The sequence below is a fragment of the Diachasma alloeum genome, unplaced genomic scaffold (assembly GCF_001412515.2).
Source record: "Diachasma alloeum isolate Michigan unplaced genomic scaffold, Dall2.0 Dall_scaffold_00218, whole genome shotgun sequence".
Lineage (NCBI taxonomy): Eukaryota > Metazoa > Arthropoda > Insecta > Hymenoptera > Braconidae > Diachasma > Diachasma alloeum.
Genome location: NW_021680383.1, coordinates 342,372 through 362,663, shown reverse-complemented (window position 1 = coordinate 362,663; position 20,292 = coordinate 342,372). Strand labels below are relative to the sequence as shown.

Sequence of the window (20,292 nt, the reverse complement as noted above, 5' to 3'; positions counted from 1 at the left end):
GTTTGGCGGAAACTCTGAAATACGTCGATTTAGTTTTTCAATTTTTTATCACAGGCACCAATTTTCAATGAGATTCAGCCAAATTGAGCGTTTTTACATTGAAGAGATCTATGAAAAAACCTATTTTTGTTCAATAAATCATTCAAAAAGTCAAGCCGTGTAAACGAACCCTATATCCTGTGACGAGGCAACTTTTGTCAATTTCCTCTACACACGTAGCCTCCTAAAATATTAATTCTCCGCCACCGTTGGTCACCTCGTTTCCCCAATTAGTCCCCTCTATTTCCCATTTGCCCTTCTCCTCTGGAAGCAGCGGCGAGACCGCCCGAAGAGGATCAGCACCCCCGGCCCACAAAACTCCAGCAAGAGCCAGGTCCCCTTAATAAATAATAGCGTACATGACAACCCTCGTGAAAATTCTGTTCAGGTCTCGATCAGAAACTGATCAAGTCCGATCCGAAATTCTGATCAGGCATGGTACGCCTCCACCTTATGTTTTTTCACTAGGGAATATTTACAATCAAACATCAAGTAACAGTCCATCATCGCACGCTCCTGCAACGCCCCCCCCCCGCGCGGACCCCCGCGAAGACCTCAGTTGATTCGGATGCATATGGAACAAGAAGGACGAGAAATACCGGGAATCAACGGGAATGTACAAAAGAAGCGAAAAGAAGGTGAAGAAGAAGAGCAGCACTCACTCGTCTCGCAGCTGCCCCATACCCCACCACGCACGTACAGTTCTGTGTGCCGTATCCCTAGTTTTGGACGAGGATTCAAGAGTCTGTTCCCCACTTTTGGGGAGAGACAAAAAAGCCCAGAAGTCGTGAGGTGGACTGGAGGTTCCGGTTCGGACTGGAGGTTCCGATTAAGACTGGAAGATCTGATTGTTGAGGACACTTTGGGAGAAGAAAGGGAGACTGTTGCGGAACTCCCGGTTTCCCGAGTATATCCACGTGGTGGTGAGTACGGCTTTGATTCACCATTTTCCCTAATATCTCCGAGAAGTTATCCCCCCAACGGTGAGCCCACACTTCCTTTATTGCCCCCCCCCCCGTACAGTTGACTTGGATCAANGTGTATTTTTCTTTATTTGGGGTCCCTCGACACGACTAGCTTCTCCCCTTTGTTCTCCACTATTGAATCGCCCCTATTATTCTTCGATATATTCAACAAGTAGCCTGGCCTTACCCAATCCCCTAGATAAACTTTAAAAGGCATTTATTATTGTAAATATTTTGTATAGAATTCATAGAAATATAGAGTCTCTTGTCCATTTAAATCGCTTTTATGGTTGACTAAATCCCCCCTCATTTTTCGTGGTATATAATAGGATCTGATTAAATAATCATTGGCCAAACCACAGGTAATTATTCCGGACAATACTAATTTACAATCCCTAAAAGCCGCTCCGAATAAGTAATTGCATGCAGTAATTTCGAAGTCATTGAAAGTAATTTCGCGCTCAATTACCGAGGGAATCGATAATCCGCATCGCCGACACTCGAGTCAGCACCGTACGGGACTAGTCTCCACCAGACTCCCCACCACTAGGCAACAGGCCCGAGTGGACACACGCGATAGTCGCCATAACAGTATCCATCCGGACTACCAAGAGTGAGGTACCCGTCAACGTAGCTCCCTGAACGAGTGTTCTCTTCGAATTAATTATCGGGGCCCCGTGACCAGAATTCCGTCGACTTCAACGCTCCAGAACATGGTGAGTATCCGTGTACTTATTAAGAGGTGATTGAAAGTGATTTAGTGCGGCTTTACGAAAAAGAAATTGGACCACGTGGGATGGCGTCGCTACTTTGCGACAGGACGCCGACGACGACATACATGGTTTGAGGGGTAGAAAACCCTTCAAACGAACCAAATGCTCCCTCATAGCTACCAAAATAATTTTTGTGCGAAAATTCATGCTTGATGCGTCCCGCTACGGCGATTGATGCCACTCGCTACCTGTTTCATCGCTACCTCTCTGCTTGCTACCTTTTCTCGCTCTCCTTACGTAATTATCATATGCTACCTATTTCTTTATATTTTTCTCCAACTCATAAGAGTTTTGGGAGAAAAATTATGCTACCTGAGATACTTTTTCGCTACCTTGTACCCGTCTATGCTCTCTACCAGGCATACATTGTGGAATTCCGGTTGGGCATGGGGATGCTATCTTTTCAGTTACCTTTACTTTTATGGTTGGAATCCACAACAATAAAATTGTTCAAGCTCCCTTTGGTTAATCTGACGGTTCATTAACGATTAGAAAATAATTTGAGACCATAAGCTACCTATTTTCGTGGAGAAAACCTCCGGTAAATCAGCTAGGTGGCTGATTCAAGCTCTTTAGCTTCTTTTGCTATCTGTTCGGTGGACAATGTCCCCGATTTTTAATACGTTATAAATAGCGAACCCTTGGGAAATAATTATAAATGCTCTCTACAGTCTAGAATTCGAATAATTACCGTCGAAAATAGGAAAAATTAGTACATTCTCGTTAGCTCTCTCTTAATTTCGTGTAGCTACCTCATCCGTTCTCTCTCGCACGTACGCTACCTTTCTATAGTCTCTCTCTCGGATTCGTGTCCCCCTCGTGGACAATACTTTTGCTTCTGCCTATCAACTTTGGGTTGGGATCGCTTTCTTTTTCGTATTTCAACTTACAATTCATATATCTTCTAGTCTTCTAGATTTTAGCGGATCATTTATAATTATATTTTATTATTGAATATCGACTTATACCCATCTCGTTTAGAGTTTAAGATATTGGTTTGGTGGTTTCTTGATCGATGATTGGCTTCGTTAATTGATGTTCTCGTCCACGAATCCACCCTTCTCTCCACGACCCGCACACTGAGCAACCGAGTAAATCCCGTACCCTCGTAATCCACATTTCTGCGTACGGTTTTCGTTATGTTCTTGTCATTATTGGATTTTTGGGGACAATCAGTATTTAGTTTTAAGAAAATCCGGTTCCGTTTGCGGTTCGTCGATTTCGCGTTGCTAAAACTCGGCTGGCGCCCTAAACATTGGAAGTAAGGATTGAATGAGCTGCTGATTGTTCCTGGAATCCAGTTTTAGCGTTATGGTTTTTGGCGTTTCAGACTTGTCGGATTACGAGAACGAAGGTAATGATTTGGCCGTGTTTGGATAATGGAGAATGTTGGGTTAAGATTTATTGCCTATTTATTGAGGCCAAAGAAAAATCATTACAGGAGTGAACTTTAAACGCCATTTTCAGCCTTCTGTGACCGAATTAGCACGTAAAAAAATACATTGTGGGAGTTCGGTGAGAGATAATAGTACATTAGAGTACAAGGGCACAAATTTCCCTCGCCTTCGGCTCGGCCTGTAAACTACACATTCGTTGAAAACGAAATTTATTACCGAGTGCTCTATAATATTTCATATCAACTCGACTTATTACACGGCGCGACATAAATGGGTTTTGTAGCGTATAACACTCGGAATTCGTGTACTATATCGAATAAAATTTATTCACAGCAATGGAACTTGGTTTACACCATGAGAGTGGAACGAGAGTGTGAGCTCCCGCCACAAAAGGTATTAGATCATCCGATCGAAGATGTCCGAATTATTACGAATTGTCGCGAGGTGACGTAGTAAGGTATTCGGTTGCTAAGACAAGCTGGAATAGAATAGATTGAAATAATGCGAAATAAATATATAAGTAGCATTGCTACAATACTCCCCTTCTGTGGTGAAAAGAAAAGGATAACTATATACAATATATACAAGAGTATATGCGTCAAACGGCACTGAAAACGGTATACGTGACTCTTTATAAAATGAATTAAATTCATGACTAAATCTGACGCGTTTTCTCGATGGTCATGGGGTTGAGTCCAACGATGATCTTGCGTCGCTCGATGGAGCCCAAGATGATGATGTGCGTCTAGATGTTCTCGGTTCTGGTGATGTTGCAGTTGTCGCACCAGGTGTCGGTTGTTGTGAAGATGGCAATAAAGTGCCGTTGGAACCGCTATCAGTATCAGATGAGTCGGTAACAGTTGTTTCGTCTTCAACAATTGTTAATACTGGCTTTAAACGGTCAATCGAGATGACAGTTGCTTGATCATTAATCTGGATGACAAAATGTTTTTCGTGTTACGATATGACACAATGTGGCCCCTCGTATGGTGTTATGAATGCGTGATGTGGTGCATCTAAACGTATCAAAACGTGAGGACATGTGGCCAATTCTTTAAATATAAATACCTTTCCATTGCCATGCTGTGTACCGGAAACTGGAGCGAGATCACCAAAATGGTTCCTCAGTCTGTCGGCAATTGTTGCTGGCGGTATGCCACGGTTTGGAGCAGGAGGGAGAAATTCTCCTGGTAGTCGAAGTGGCTCACCAAAAATGATATCAGTAGGCGTGGCATCAAGATTGCCTTTCTACGCTGCGCGAATGCCAAGAAGCACGGTGGGGAAAGTATCCACCCAATAAGGACTCGTGATACCGTATTGCCGCTTTAATTTGACGATAAAGACGTTCCACCGTGCCGTTGGATTGTGGGTGAAACGTTGTTGTGCGAATGTGCCTGCTTCCTATACGACGAGTGAGAGCGTTGAACATTTGACTTTCGAACTGTACCCCTTGATCTGTAGTGATGCGAAGTGGAACACCATATCGACAAATCCAGTTTGCATAGAGTACACTAGCAACAGTTTCAGTGGTAATGTCTTGAATTGGGAAAGCTTTCGGAAAACGTGAAAATCGGTCAATTATTGTCAGACAATACCGGTATGCTTTGGACGACACATATGATCTAATGATGTCCACGTGAATATGCTCGAAACGTCTTGTTCTTCCTCCGGGAAAGTCTTGAATCGGCGAGGTCACGTGACGAGATATTTTATTCTTCTGGCATGCGAGACATACGCGAGCCCGAAGACGGCCATCTTTCTTCAAACTCGGCCAGACCAAACGCTGAGACACTAGCTTAATTGATGCATTAGCCCCTGGATGGCTGACGCTATGCAGAGCTTAAAAAATTCTCTTACGCAGCGGTGATGGCACATAGGGACGAATCAGCTGATCGTTAACGTCACAGTAAATTGGAGTTGGACTATCTAGCATGTTGATAAGTCGTAGTTGGAGGACATCATTTGGATCTTGAAGAATGTTCAAGTTCGGCATCTGTTGCTTGCGCCTGTGCTAACTCTGCTGTTGAGACTGCTGGTGAAATGGCCTCGACTCGCGATAAGGCACCGGCAACAACGTTATCCTTACCTGCAACATGCTGAATATCAGTTGAAAACTGTCCGATAAAATCAAGGCTGCGGAATTGCCATGGTGTTGCCTAGTCTGGATCCTGTTTGAAGACATGTAACAGCGGCTTATGATCGGTATAAATGGTTACGTGACGGCCTTCGAAAATATGTCTGAATTTACGAACTGCTGCGTAGATTGCGTGAAGCTTTCTGTCATATGTGCTGCGCTGCTTCCGGGAAGGTTGAAGCTTCTTACTGAAGAAGGCAAGCGGCTCCGAAACGGTGCTTCTGCGCTGTTGAAGAACGGCACTAATGTCAAATTCAGATGCGTCTCTAAATACGGCCCACGGTAATGACGTATCCGGGTAGACCAGCAACGTTGCGTCTTGCAAATGTTTCTTGGAGGCGTTAAAGTAGCTTCTCCTTCAGGGGTATACAAAACTGGGTAAGAACCCTTGACATTTGGACCATGAAGGCATTCGTGAAGAGGTGCCTGTGTCATTGCAGCATCTTTAAGAAATTTACGATAAAAGTTAATTATACCGAGAAATTCACGTAACTTTTTGATCTTCTCAAGTCGTGGGTCTGTGGTGGTGGCAGGCTCAATGTCCATTCCAAAAATCTCTGATTCAATGAAGACAAACTCACCTGTCACCCTCGATACACTCGAGAATCCAGCTGCAGCAGGAAGTGGTCTCGATAAATCTATCAATTGAGGATTTATCAGACTTACACTAGTAGTGACGAATCCAGAGACTACATAAAAAAATGTCAAAATGTCAAAATGTCAAAATGTCAAAATGTCAAAACGTCAAAATGTCAAAATGTCAAAATGTCAAAATGTCAAAATGTCAAAATGTCAAAATGTTAAAATGTCAAAATGTCAAAGTGCCAAAATGTCAAAATGTCGAAATATCAAAATGTCAAAATGTCAGAATGTTCTGGGCTTTTAAAAGACTGGGAAATCTCAAATATTGACGGATTGTTTTTCCTCAGACTTTAGGATCTCACGGGTGTCCGGCTCTGAGGTTTCAGGAGAGTCTTGGACTCTTTCTTCCGGCTCTGCACTTTTCGCTGAATCTGGTACAGACGAGTCCTCTCCCGGTGATTCTGAAATGGCAATAACAACTGAATCGTCCCTTTTTTCCATATCAATTGTGGAGTCAGGTTCTGGTGTATCACGTGCATCAGATGACAGCCATGGCTTCAAGACTTAGATTTGATGAAATTGGCTACATAGCCTTGAAATCATTCATGCGACTACCCACGCTTATATTGATTACTCAGGTTGAAAAAGTTAGAAATGTACAAGAAATGGATGATATCACCAATGTTCATCTCTCACTCGTTGATTGTCATACGATTCTCTTGAAAAACAATAATTCTTAAATCTTCATGAAAGAAACTTTGGTAGAGAGGTGTGATGACAATGATGGGACATCTCCTGATTGTAACTATCCTGAGGGTAATACTTCCTCGGGTTCGGCGACGCGTCCCACTGCAGTTCCCATCGCTGCAAGCTATTTCTTCTCTCTTCTGCTCTGAGCTCTGCTGCGATACTTCAATACTTCAATGGGAAGCATTTTAACAATGACACACACTTCATTCCCGAAAACAGTGTAGTATGCGCTAGTAACTCTAAGGGCGCTCAGTCAATAAACTGGTGCGATCTTTCGTCGTAATTCCTGCAACTGTACTGCATCGGTTCAGATAGCAATGCCGTATGTGAGCACCAATGTAACCATCGATGACAGCAGCGCTCGTCTTCTTTTCTGAGGCTCTGCTATGTTGGACATGAGACGCGATAAAGTGGCTCTTACTCGCGACGCCTTGACATCCACGTGCTCTGCCTGCTGCTTGAAATTGAGCCAAGCACTGATCATCACTCCCAGGAATCCACATAAACGGTGGGGAAATAATTGCGCGAACTCGACATGCAGCATAATTGTCTCGATTCGTTTTCTGCTTGTGATCAGCATGGTCTATGTCTTGAGTCCCGCTGATTTCCGACCTACTTTGTCCATCCAGCGGCGGATGTCGTCCAGGTATTTGCCCAGAATGACCACCGATGCGTCATCTGCCAATACCAGGAATTTAGTGTCCCGTGGCGTAATGTCAGCTTCCGCAGTCCATCACACATAATAGTCCACCACAAGGGATCCAGTACTGAGCCTTGAGGTACACCTTCGGTGACTCTCTATTCTTCGGGACTATACTCCGTGTCATTCTTAAGGACACTTCCGATAAAATCGCTGCCGACCATCCTCCGCAAATAGCCAAGTACGTTGAATTCCGCAAAAGGTAGTACTTCTTCGTCGCGATAAAGCAGTGTTTCTTTGTGCCATTGAGCTATGTTGTCCCTGAAATCGCTCCCCTGACGGTAACGATGACAAGGTTGATGACATCTAGGATGGATCGCTCTTTCCGAAATCCATATTGGTTTTTAGCTAACAGAGGTTCGACAGAGGACGATAAGATGAGCGTTCGTCTGATAGCTTTTTCCCTTTTGGGAGTAATACTAGTGTCTGCTACTTCTACATGGCAGATAAGATGCCGTTCCGAAGGCACCCGTTGTTATACCTCCCAGAACCGCTCTTGCATCGTGTGGATGGTTGACTTCAGCGCAATATTGAGGATTCCATCCAGGCCTTCCCCACTCTGTCACCCACTCTGTTGCAAGCTTCCATTAATTCTGCTTCAGTCATTCGTGGTACTATCACCTCCGCTCCCTGTTCCACCGTACGGTGGAGTTTAGATTGTTGTGAAAACAGCACCATGACCATTTTCTTCATGAGCTGATAATACGTTGGCGATGGAATTGGCTAGCTTTTCAATCGTGTCACCGCCATGGCATATGGTCTACTCCATGGATTAGTTTCCACCTAAGCAAAGAGCTCGCTCCAGGGTTGCTACCTGCTGCTCTTGATGGTCTTGCTGAGCTTCCGGCGTGTCTTCTTACCTCGTAACTCCAACCCCTCAAAGTTTGGCTTCTTGCGGCCACGTAAAAAGCCAAACGTATCTCCTGGCTACGTTACACTCTTTCTGTAGGATGGTAATTGTGACATTCCACCAATACACTGGTGGATGTTGGTTTGTGTTCCGCTTCTCGGTCATGGTGGCATCGCAGGTTTCCATTATGATACTGAGCGCCTTCTCAGTAGAAGTGTTGCTACTAATCGGGCGGTCTAATAAATCTAATACTGCTAGACAGGAGCTAGGATTAAAAGTGCTCTTTCTCCAACCAATACAGGTGGTCTTCTTGGGCGTTGAGACGATTCTCTGGTCGCTATATATCTCCCAAAGTATTGCACGGTAGTTACTTGCAGTGTAGACATCAGTTACTGTTCATGAGCAGTCTGCGAGATTGCTACTCAGAAAGGTAAGAGCCACAATTGAGCTAGCCTCTTTCTTCATGAGCGTCTGACCATTGCCTCTGTTCAACAAGACCACGTTCAATGATGACATGGCTTCCAGGACAGTTTGTCTCTCATGTATAACCCTTCACTCCCCTAATCGACTGCCCAGACGTTGAAGTCCCCGGCTTAATGCAACGAGAAAAGTGCTGCTTCGCATCTTCTGTCAGTCTATCCAGGAACTCCATGAACTGATCAATCAAAAGGTGTGGTAGGGCGTAACAGCTGTAGAAATGAATTCCAACAACCTTTGTCTTCACAGCGCAATTCTGTATGCTATTATTGGTATTACTCTGAAATTGTCGTTTTCCACAAGACCAGATTACAGCCTTTTTGTTTACATCAGTAACCCAGGGTTAAATATCTAGGTGACTATATGGCTCTGAGATCATGACAAGGTTAAGCTTCAACTCTCGCATTGTCTTCATAAGCAGGTTGTGCGCAGCCTCGCAGTAGAGTTGACTTGGAGTATTTTCATCGTCATTTGTTAAGGACCTTCTGAAGTGCCTACTTCGACACTGGGCACCTACCGCTACTAGCAATGTGGGCACAATTTTTCGTGTTGCATTTCTTGGTACATAAGATCGGGGCTTCTCGTTGCAGCCTGAGGCCTTGTAGTCTGCCGCTGATGCAGTTCGGTGCAGAATTTTAACCAAACGATTATGCTCGTGCATTTTGTGGCGAGATGTCCGTAGTGCCAGCACTTGAAGCACCTTATTGGTCCCTCCATACTTTTCATGCAGCAATTGACCCAGCCTATCTTGAACTTACCATGCTCTCCCAGGATCTCCTTCATAGTAGTCACTGCGTATGTCACTGAGGGAGTTTTTCGTCGTCTACTCCGGTGTCCGTCGCTATCGTCTCCATGAGTATCCGACAACACGTCGTGGATGGCGTGCATACCAGTTCTGGAGTAGAGATAGCAAGGCGTTGGTATGCTGCTCATGTGTCCTCCAGAGTTTTTCGCCTCTTGAAGGCATTACCAATGCCATCCACCTTGTTTTTATTCTCTTTGTAGATCTTTATTTTTGGCTGGATGAAAGGAATGGGATGATTTACTATCCAAATATCAGAAAATGAATCTGTGATTGTCACGCCATTTTCATGGACAACACTGAGATACTTCTCGAGAAATTGAGTACAATAGAAGGAATGAGTTCATCATTGCTATTGTTAAGGATGTTGAATAAATCTATGTTCAAGGCCTTGAGAAGAAAAAATAGACGGAGAGGATCCTCACGAATGATATACATGTTGGGGCTTTGGATGACTTTGGCTGTTCAGTACTGGAGAGTGTGGAAGTAGAAATGAAGTGTGTTTTTCACCATGGTCTTTTTTGTTGGAGGTCCTATCGAATACCGTTGTACTGTAGGAAATGCAGAACGTTTGAAATGGATGTCTAGAGAAATCATTGATAAAGTACTGTGAAACCCTACATTTGAATACATTGACAACCTAGAAAATTTCCTTCCTTCCCAAATGTTTCACGAAAACAGCTGCCAGGAAGATCGCGGATGTTCACTTGTCTTCATTGGCTGCGATTTCACGCGGTCAAATTCCTCCACCAATAACACAGTACCCTCTGTGCCACTACCGGCGTTTGTAATGTATACAGTCTCCATACCCCTGAAAATTCTTTGAAAACCATTCCCCTCCTTCTCTAGTGAGATCACCGCTGACAGACTCTCATGCAAAACTTCATCACTACGCTTTTTAATGTCACCAATAACATAACACATTTCTCAACGAGTGAAGGAGTTAGGGGATTTTGGAGAAATAACGACAACGTTGATTAAATTGTCAAAAGAAGCGACGATTCGCCAATATAATTTTGGCTTCCCCAGACTCTAGAAGAAATAAACACAAACAAATACAAAGAAATAAATATAAACATTGTGACGTGTTATTTTCTGTCACAAATACTATTTCTTGATTCGACCGTTTCGCGTGTGGGTTTCTAATTTAAAAATCACCAGACGGGAAGTCACCAACCGACAGCGAGAGTCACGAGAGAGGTTCAGTAGGTTTTATTTATTATTTTGTTTTTATATTTCCTTCTGTATTGTTTGAATCGAATTTGGCGCCGACATCGTGGGACTGAGGTGGCAACGTCTCCGGGAATCGTCGAGAGACTTCGGGACACTTCGAGTTCGGGATGCGAGCCTCACGGGTCTTCGGATTGCCAGAGGTCGCCAGCTCTCGCGCAACTCTAGGAAAAACGTGACGTAGGAGTCCGACTGGTTCAGTGCGGAAGGGTTTCACAGGGGAAGTGAAGGATTTCACCAAAATCAGAAGGAGGTTGAGTTGAATCGTCCCTTAGGGACAGAATGGTCTGGAGAATGATTTGGAAGGATGTCAGAGGACGTTCGGATTTATTTGGTATTTTAGGATAAGTTGTTTTGGAATAAATAACGTTTTGGAATAAATAAATAGAAGTCACTGCGCATGCGCCGACAGACTTGGCTCGGCCATGTGAGCGACAGATTCTAGTTGTTTGGAAACTGATTGCAGGAGTGAACGGAACGAGCAGCCAATGAGCGTCGTTGCCGTGTTTTCACGGTCCAGCGTGGTGTCGCTGGGGAAACGAACCTCAATTCCCGTTTGGTGATTTTGCCATACAGTGTGTCGGATCAATCTTGGAGTCGTTTTTTTTCCGTACGTTAATTTTGGAGTTTTGGGGAGCCTGAAGGCGTTCCGGCAGGAGAGATACACCTGTGGAGGAAGCCCCGAGTGGATTTGTCTGGAGGGAGGTCCCGAGGACTCGGATTTGAAGAGTTTTTGGAGACGTTTTCTGGAGACAGAGGTGTACTGCTGGGTGAGCGGGATGGCTACGACTTTGTATGACACTTCTGTGTAAATTTATCGTGAGTAAGACTCTAGCCAATTTTAGAGTTTTGAATAGGTGTTTTGTGCATCTTAGTCCCGTAGGACTGTTAGAGTTTCGGAATAATTGCCAGATAGGGTTCTCATCACTCTGATCAGTAATTGATTACTTGGTCTCTTTTGTCTTTCTCTCTCTGGTGCGTATTTGGAATTAATGTGTCTGATCATTCAATTTCGGTTGTCTCGCGACATTGATTCATCTCGTAGAGTTTCGGGCTCTCGTGCTTCATGTTGTGAGTGACAATTATTTTATGAATGTTTTATTTTTGAAATGATACTTGGAAAATTAAGTAGTGTTGCGTTTGAGTGAATTTTTGTGTTAGACGAACACTCTCGCTGTCGGTTAATAGTCAGTGAAGGACATTGAACGTTGGTGTCTTTTGTGTCTTGTGACCTTGCTTCGTTTCGCTAGCTCGTCGTCTTGGGTTTTCGTATCTGTTTCAGACGGCCGGCTTTACTTGTCACGTGGACGAATTCTTGGGTTTCGATCGTTCAGTGTCGTTCAATCTACATGATTATTATTGACAATATTTTGATTCTGATTTCAATTTTTCTCTTTAACATTATTTGTTTCTGACTTTTTGGGATGGTTAGGTCTTTCAATTCAACTATCAGAATCTCTTTTGACTAAATTGACTGAGTATTTTGCTTCCTTATGTTCCTATCAGAATTTTTTATTCCTTTGACAATTGTAGATTTAGTAACTATCGAAGCTTCATGATCGTTGATCGATCGAAATAACCAAAGGGGGTTTTCAAAAAAAAGTTAATTTGCTTTGATTATATCGAGTCATTTAAGCCTCATTAAATATTGTGATTTTCCCCCGCAATTTTGAGTTAAATTCATTTATTCGGTCAATACATAGTCACACTTTAATCTAAGCTTCATCAGTGACCTTCACGGCGTTCTTCGATCTGAGTCAGTGGGAGACCGTTTCGAGACTTAGGATTATTCTGGAAATTCTGACTTCGGTCGTTCGTTTCGTTTCAGTGGTCGTTCTGGTAATAACGACCTGGCGCTTGACTTATTTGTCGTTTCAGGGTTGTTGTGCATCGAAGGGCTACGTAGTGGATCGAGGGTTCCGTGAACCTCAGACAATTACGTCACAACATGTGAGAACTAAATCTAATAATCAATTTCACAAATTATTCAATCAAAAACAATCGAACATAACCCCCATCTGTCAAATAGGGATAACGCCGCTACTCGAAATATTGAGTGTATAACTTAATTTTTCCCCTTTTTTATGAAAAAATATATCACATTATAAAATATATGAATATTAAATCAATCCTCGAAATATCCTCCACCATTTTCGATGATCTTGCGCCATTGATCGGGCAACATACGAATGCCATCGCGAAAAAAACTTGCAGCTTTTGGGGCGATGAAGTCATCGACGAATTTTCGTACATCGTCCAGAGTTTCCAAGCGGCTTTCCTCCAAGGCGCGCTACATGGATCGGAACAGATGGTAACCGGAAGGGGCCAAATCCGGTGAATAAGCCGCGTGCGCGACAACCTCCCAGCCCAAGCTTAAAATGGTTTTCTGAGTCGCGCGATCAACATGAGGTCGAGCGTCACCATGGAGCAGTATGACTTTCCGACTCCCTTGCCCAGTACATGACCCCTTCTCATTAATTACCTCGCTCAATTTGTTCAATTATCAACTGTAGCATTCTGCAGTAACTGTCTGACCTGTTTCCAAAAGTTCGTAATAGAGTACATCCTTCATATCCCACCAGATGCAGAGGAGAACTTTTTTCAAGTGAATTTTCTGTTGGGAAATGGATATCGATGGTTGTCCACCCACGGGGATCCACCCATGACTTTTTGCGTTTGCGATTTACAAAAAATATCTATTTTTCATCTTCCGTCACAATATTTGACAAAAAAAAATTCTTTTGGCACTTGACGAGCAGCGAAAGGCAAGTGTTCATGCGTTGACCGAAGTAATGTTCGGTTAGTTCATGTGGAACCCATCTTTTTACCTTTTGTATTTTTCCCATTGCGTGTAATCATTTAGAGACTGCGGCTTGAGTAACTCCTAGCTGAGCTGCATGCTCTTTTTGGGTTTGCATTGAGTCTTTGTCGAGTAATTTTTGCAATTCACCATCTTCCAATTTCAGAGACTGTCCAGGACGCTGCTGGTCACTGAGATGGAAATCACTACTTTTAAAGCGTCTATACCAATATTTACACATAACATAAGGCACACTATTACTTCCGAGAGTAGAAGAAATCGAATTGCGGGCTTCAATGGCTTTTTTTCGTTGTTGGAACTCGTAGAGAATACAGTGCCGAATGTGCTGCGTATCGGTCGTGATCGTGTATACTACTATCTTGTGAAGTTATACAGCTCTTCCAGGTCTGACATATAGCGCATTAAAAACTGTAAGGTTCACTCGTTACAATCGTAAACGGGCGCCTAAATCTTTGAATTTTAAATAAGTCACCGCACTCAATGAAAAAAACGGGAAAGATTAAGTTACACACCTAATATAAGCATTGTTAAAGAGTACTTTGAGGCGATCAATGTCTAGTCATATTATTACAAAATAATAATACAAATTTGATGTTACAACATATAGCAATCAGCACTGTGAAAATTCAAACCGCCAAAATACTCGTATGCTAACGTCAAACAGCCAATCATCCCACGATACAACCCCACCCAGAAACGTTCAGTTCGTTATCCTACCATCATCTCCCCATCTGTTGACGCTGCCCATGGTAGATAACCAGTTATCTCCTGTTACCTTGCTTCTTTTTGAATTTCGGCATCACACTGCTAAACATCGCGCCAAGGTTCCTGGTGTCCTCTCTTTTATTGACAGTGTTGTTGAGGAAAATGTGAATCATTTCACTTATATTCCTCTTTCTCCAGTTTGGCTCGGAATCCACAATACTCATATCATCGAAGACAAACTGATGCCCCGTACTAAAATGATGGGCAGCCACTGCTGTCTTCACCTCTTTTGTGTAATTCTGAGGGGCACAGGCGTTCTTATGCTGTCTGACCCTCGCTCCCAGCAGCTGTCTTGTCTGCCCAATGTAAAACCTAGTACATTCGCTGGGAATCTTATAGATCACCTATGATCTGCTATCACACAGAACGATATAAATTAAGACCCGTCGTGAGCTGCATAAAAGCTCCGAGCTATAAAGTAGCCCGGTTCTTACACAGGCTGCTTTCAAAAGTGCATCAGACTTCCCAGTTCAACATTAGGAACTCGCAGGAATTCGTGAGCTTCGCGAAAGTTGTCAGAATACCGGACGGTTATGTCTTGGTGTCGCTGGACGTCGTGTCACTCTTCACGAACATCCCGAAGACTCCAATAATAGACATTGTCCAGCAGCATTCGGATGAATGGGTAGGACTCATTCCGGTCTCAAAAGATATCGTCATCGAACTGATAAAGTTCTGTTTTGAGGCTAGTTATTTCTCGTTCAATCAGGAGATATACCGTCAGCTGGACGGTAGTAATATGGGCAATCCAGCTAGCCCAGTTCTTGCGAACTTGGTGATGGAGCACGTGATCTCGGAGGTGCTGGAGGAGTTATTTTTTCAAATACTTTTGATTAAGGTCTATGTTGATGACACGATACTGACCGTCCCAAAAGATTAGATAGACCGGGTGAAAGACAGTTTCAACTCGATTCACAAGAAGATCCAATTTACAGTGGAAGAAGAAGTAAAGAATACTATTTGCTTTCTCGACCTGAAGGTTCACTGAGGCGAAGATGGATATCTGAAAACCAATTGGTCAGATATTTGAGACACCATTGGTCATCAGATATTCGAGACACCTTCAGTCTCCACATTGTTTTCCGACCGCCGTGTGCTTGGAATAATCTTGAGACTCAGGACGTTAGAACCAACAAATAGCTTACACATAATCATTATGAAAAATTGTGAAAAACTGGTGAATATGATTATAATGATATTGAAAACACTTTCAGTAGTTATTTGACAAATGTCTGTGTTAATCAATAATTACAATTGTTCAAACATTCAGAATTTCTACATCAAAGATTGTTTCCATCTGAGCGTCTACCAGAACATCAAGAAACCTGACAAGAAAATCTGCTGTGCTTAAGCCTATGAAAACCTATGGATTAAAAAAGTGGTTCGAAAGCAATTAACAACCCATTGGGACTGTCGTAAGTGATTTCAATCGGATTTTTGACGGAAATTATGTGGAGGAATTTTTTTTATTGTATCATTATCTATTATGTATTATCTTTTATTCTCAATGTTTTGATTGCATCATCATTTACTCAGTAGCATCATTTTCCAATTTTTTTCCAAATATATTTCATATGGAGTTTTCATATGGAGCATTCTTTTCTTTCAATAAATGAAATATTGGGCTTGTGATTTATTCATTCGTCTCTACTTTTTTGTGAAAACAATTTCAGATGGTGATCCCTTTCGAACAACATTGCATTGTTGTGATCTCTTCAAAGTGAAATATACAGTTTGTTTTACTCCACATTGCGAAATCGTCCCAGTCGCATATATTTATACCATTAACTTCAGTCGTTTATTCCGCATCGATTTCACAGCTGCGAGATCGTTGCCTGTGCTCCCAGCTGAACAACACTCACGTGCCTTCATGTAAACATTCAACCGAATGTTTCAAATTATACATAGTTGGACATACGACTGTCGTATAAAGAATCAAATCAATTTTTTGCTTTTGAATTCTCATTACATAAAATGAAAATTCAAAATTCATAAACTCTTCAAGGATAAATCGCGCGTACTTTGGGGGATGTGAACTTTTGCTCACACGATGTGCATGTACCCGTTAATACACATACCCTTTAGGTCACAGGTAATTCTTTGAGATAAAATTTCGATTCCTATGATGTCAAATCGAATTTCGTGGGATTCGATTTGACATCGATTCGACTCTGCAACGGCCCGCCACCAAGCACTATGAAGGTCGTTCGTTCAATCGTGATTGTTTATATAAGATGTACGTGTCCACTGATAATTGGAGTCGTGCAACGCCCTCCAACTCAACAAGGATCATTCATATTGTGGCTCCGTAGTCCCCTCTCCCACCTATATTGCAAGACGTAACCATCTGATATCCGCACCCCACTTCCATCATGCCCCCCCCCCCCGACAGCGCCATCACCCAGCGCGTTTTTGGGTTTCTCTCCCACCATTCCCCTCCCCCAGCAGTGCCAACTTACAGCGCGTTTTCGAGTTCCATGTCCAGAACTTGTACTGTTCACACTGCCCTTTGCATGAAAATTTCACTCTCCATTCAATTGATCCATATTGTCAATTCAATCCATGAGTAACTTGTAGGCAAATGTATTTTTGTGGTTAGTTTAAGTGGGAAATTTAAATAGATTTTCATCGAAAATTTTGCAGTGCAAGTCAATGTATAAATAGATTGGCAAGAATTATGTAACTGACATTCTGTAGATGAATAAATGCAAAAAAGAAAGTCATAGAAACAATTCGTTTTTTGAGAAAAAAAAGAGTGAATTTGATTTTAACAAACCCAATTAGAAAATTACGAAATTAATTGTTTCCTTATTTTGCAAAAAAATTTAAAATCTTCCTAAAAAAAAAACAAATATTTTCGAAACAAAATTTGTAAAGGAAAATTTTTGTTTGATTACTGCTGAAAATTAGGAAGAATCATTTGTGGAAAATTTGAACCTTTCAGGGAGAATTGAGGAAGAATGAAACGATGAATGAAAGTAAGCTGAGTTAGGGAATATTTGTGCATGTCCACAATGGATGAAAATTTTTATGGATGTCCATATCGCACAATTTATAAAATAAAAAATCCGTAACAGCAGGACCAACGTCCTTGGTGCGAAGTTTGGAAATCACTATCTAATATTAATTTAATCTTCCATGTTCTGATTCGCGTTGAGGACGTTGGTCCTGCCTCCGATTGCACCTCCATTGATCACAGGACAACTGACCACAACAATTGATCACAGGGCAAATGATCCCAGGACAACTAATCACATGGACAAGTCACCACAAATCTTTCTATCACAAGCTGTTTTGATCAAGGCTACTTAATCAGCTGTTTTGAACACTGTTTTGATCACTTTGCAGTCGTCAATGATGAGCCCAGGACCAATAATATGATGGAAGGTTGGCATAATGCATTTAATCAACGTGTTGGTAGAAATCATGAGCAGTTGGGCAAATTTATCAATGCTTTGAATGTCGAGCAAGCGTCGTCTGAAGTTATTTGAGAGCAATTTATTGCTGGGCGTCTCATTTCATCAAGAAAGAGGAAGAAACACTGTGATTACGATGCTCGTCTCTATGCGGTGGTAGTCGACGCTTGCTCGACTTTCAAAGCATTGATAAATCTGCCCAACTGCTCATGATTTCTACCAACACGTTGATGGAAAGCATTATGTCAACCTTTCATCATATTATTGGTCCTGGGCTCACCATTGACGACTGCATAGTGATCAAAACAGTATTCAAAACAGCTGATCAAAACACCCGTGATCAAAACACTATGAACATCTATTACAATTTTCTGACTTGGTTTATTTTCATTGATTAGAGAAGGGTAGGGCAAAACGAATCGGGGGGCAAAACGGACCCCTGACAGAAAATTGGTAATTTTTGTGTTTTTTTTCTTTCCTTCAAGTCAGAGACACTGAATGTGTTGAATTAAAAGTGAGTTTCTTGGATCGTTACCGTCACCGGGATTTTATAGACAGTAAGTGTCATTGAACCGCGATTTGGTCACATTTGCTAATCACCTCAAACTACAAATGACTTCGAATTTGCTCCATTCGGAACCAAAAACACAAATTATCAATTTTCTGTCAGTGATCCGTTTTGCCCTAGGGGTCTGTTTTTCCCTGCGGTCTGTTTTGTCCCACCCTCCCCTATTCTTCAATTTTCCATGAAAATTCCAGCTTCAAGAAAAATTCTACATCGTTTCCAGGTTTTTCCAAATTTCCTTGGCACAGTGTTTTTTACAACTATATAGTATGTCACATGGTCGATAAAAAGATTTTGTGACGAATGGAACTTCATAATACGAGTCGAAGGTGATTTTGAGAGGAATGGAAATTTACAGTCATATGAGTCAAGAAAATACATCTATTGACGTATGATATATTTTTTTTATCGTTATTTTACATCGCTTCGACCCAGTTAGGGTATACTGCGATGATGATCAAGACTTTAAATGGTTAGATCGCACCATTCTACCCGGCCGGGATTTGAACTCGGAACCTTTCGCATGTGAGGCAACGAACTTACCCACTGCGCCAAGCCACCGTGCCGACCTATGATATACAATCTTTCATGTCTCAAGAATCGAAAATCATGTTCTAACTGAACGAAGTGAGTCAGAAGGCTTTAAATTCGCCGCTCATCGCTCCTAGAGGCATGCAATTTTTTTTTGCCACGGCGGGCGGAAAGGATACATTTTCTATGAAAATATACCTTTCCACCTACGCCGTGACGAAAAATAACGTTCTCACCACCGGAGGTAAAATAAAGGACCCTTACCCACGTGCTTACCACCCTCGCCTTCAGCTCAAGTAGTAATTTTGCACGTGGGCACGACTCCTTTATTTTCCCTCCCTTGGTGGGAAATATAACATTTTTTATTTTTTAGAAAGACATTTTCATCTATGAATAAATAGAATCCTTCTTATTTACCGCTTCCAGTAGTTCCGGGTCTTGCAGAACCTTGCCTCTCTTTCAACTCCTTTGACCTCTCCGCTCTTTTCAACTCTGAAGCATATATTTGGGCTTCCTTCATTCCCAGATCGCTGCATAACCGAACCAAAAACTTCAAACACTCAATATTTTCTGGAAACTTGCGGTGGATAGCTTGATACTCTTCGAGGGCTTTGTGGAATTCTCCTTTCCTTCTTAGACAAGTTGCAACGAGTAATCGCCAACGAGGTTGTTGCGGCGCAAGTTCTACTGCTCTGCCAAAATAAGGCAGAGCTTTTTCAGCCACCTTGTAGAAATGAAATTGAAGAATTGTGAATGATAGAATAATAAACTAAGATGAGTAGAGAAAAAACCTGCAGATCATTTGGCAAATATCACTTGAATGAGTGCTGGGGCTGATTCCGTAAGAAAATCTTGGGTCAGAAATTAACTTATCAATTAAAATGATTTCTTCATCAATCGATCCTCCCAGAACTACCGATTGTTTGAATATCGACCCCTGACATGCACACTTTGTCCATGGACTCGGTCTCATTTTTTTCTTTCAATAAATTGTGGTTGCTACGAAATCATTACCTATCTCAAAGAACCTTATACATCTTTCAATTTTACTCCCAGAGATAGATCTTGAGCCATGAATTGCAGCTGGATTTATTGTAATGTTCTAATAAAAATATTACACGAAATTTCTGATTGGAAGTTCTTATTATTTTACGGCAACAATATAATATAACTGTCGAGGTACTTTATGTTTTTATTGAATTTTTAAATCAATTTGCAGTGCTTGATGAGAATTTGGTTAACATGTTGAGGTTATGGCAAGTTGTATCGTAATCCGATCGATTTATTTCAATACTTTATTTGTTTTATTTGTATATGTTTATGAAATTGGTAGTATTTTTTTTCGTCTTGACGTACCCGGAGGGCACAAAGTAGTGGCTTTGCACCTACGCCAGGGCGAAAAATACGGTTCTAACCAGAAAAGGTTAAATAAAGAACCCTTACGTAGGTGCTCCCTCCTACTGCTAATAACACAATCACAATAATATTCTATGAC

General features: G+C 42.0%; 1 protein-coding gene across 1 annotated transcript in view; it reads right to left on the bottom strand.

Annotated features, from left to right (window-relative positions):
- Positions 1–19,500, bottom strand: part of LOC107037361 (intraflagellar transport protein 88 homolog) — a 118,204-nt gene extending 98,704 nt beyond the window's left edge. The window contains exon 1 of the mRNA XM_015255880.2: positions 19,215–19,500. Coding sequence (XP_015111366.1) covers positions 19,215–19,317 — 103 coding nt within the window. The 5' untranslated portion in view covers positions 19,318–19,500. The remainder of the gene's footprint in view (positions 1–19,214) is intronic.
- Positions 19,501–20,292: the final 792 nt, after the last annotated feature.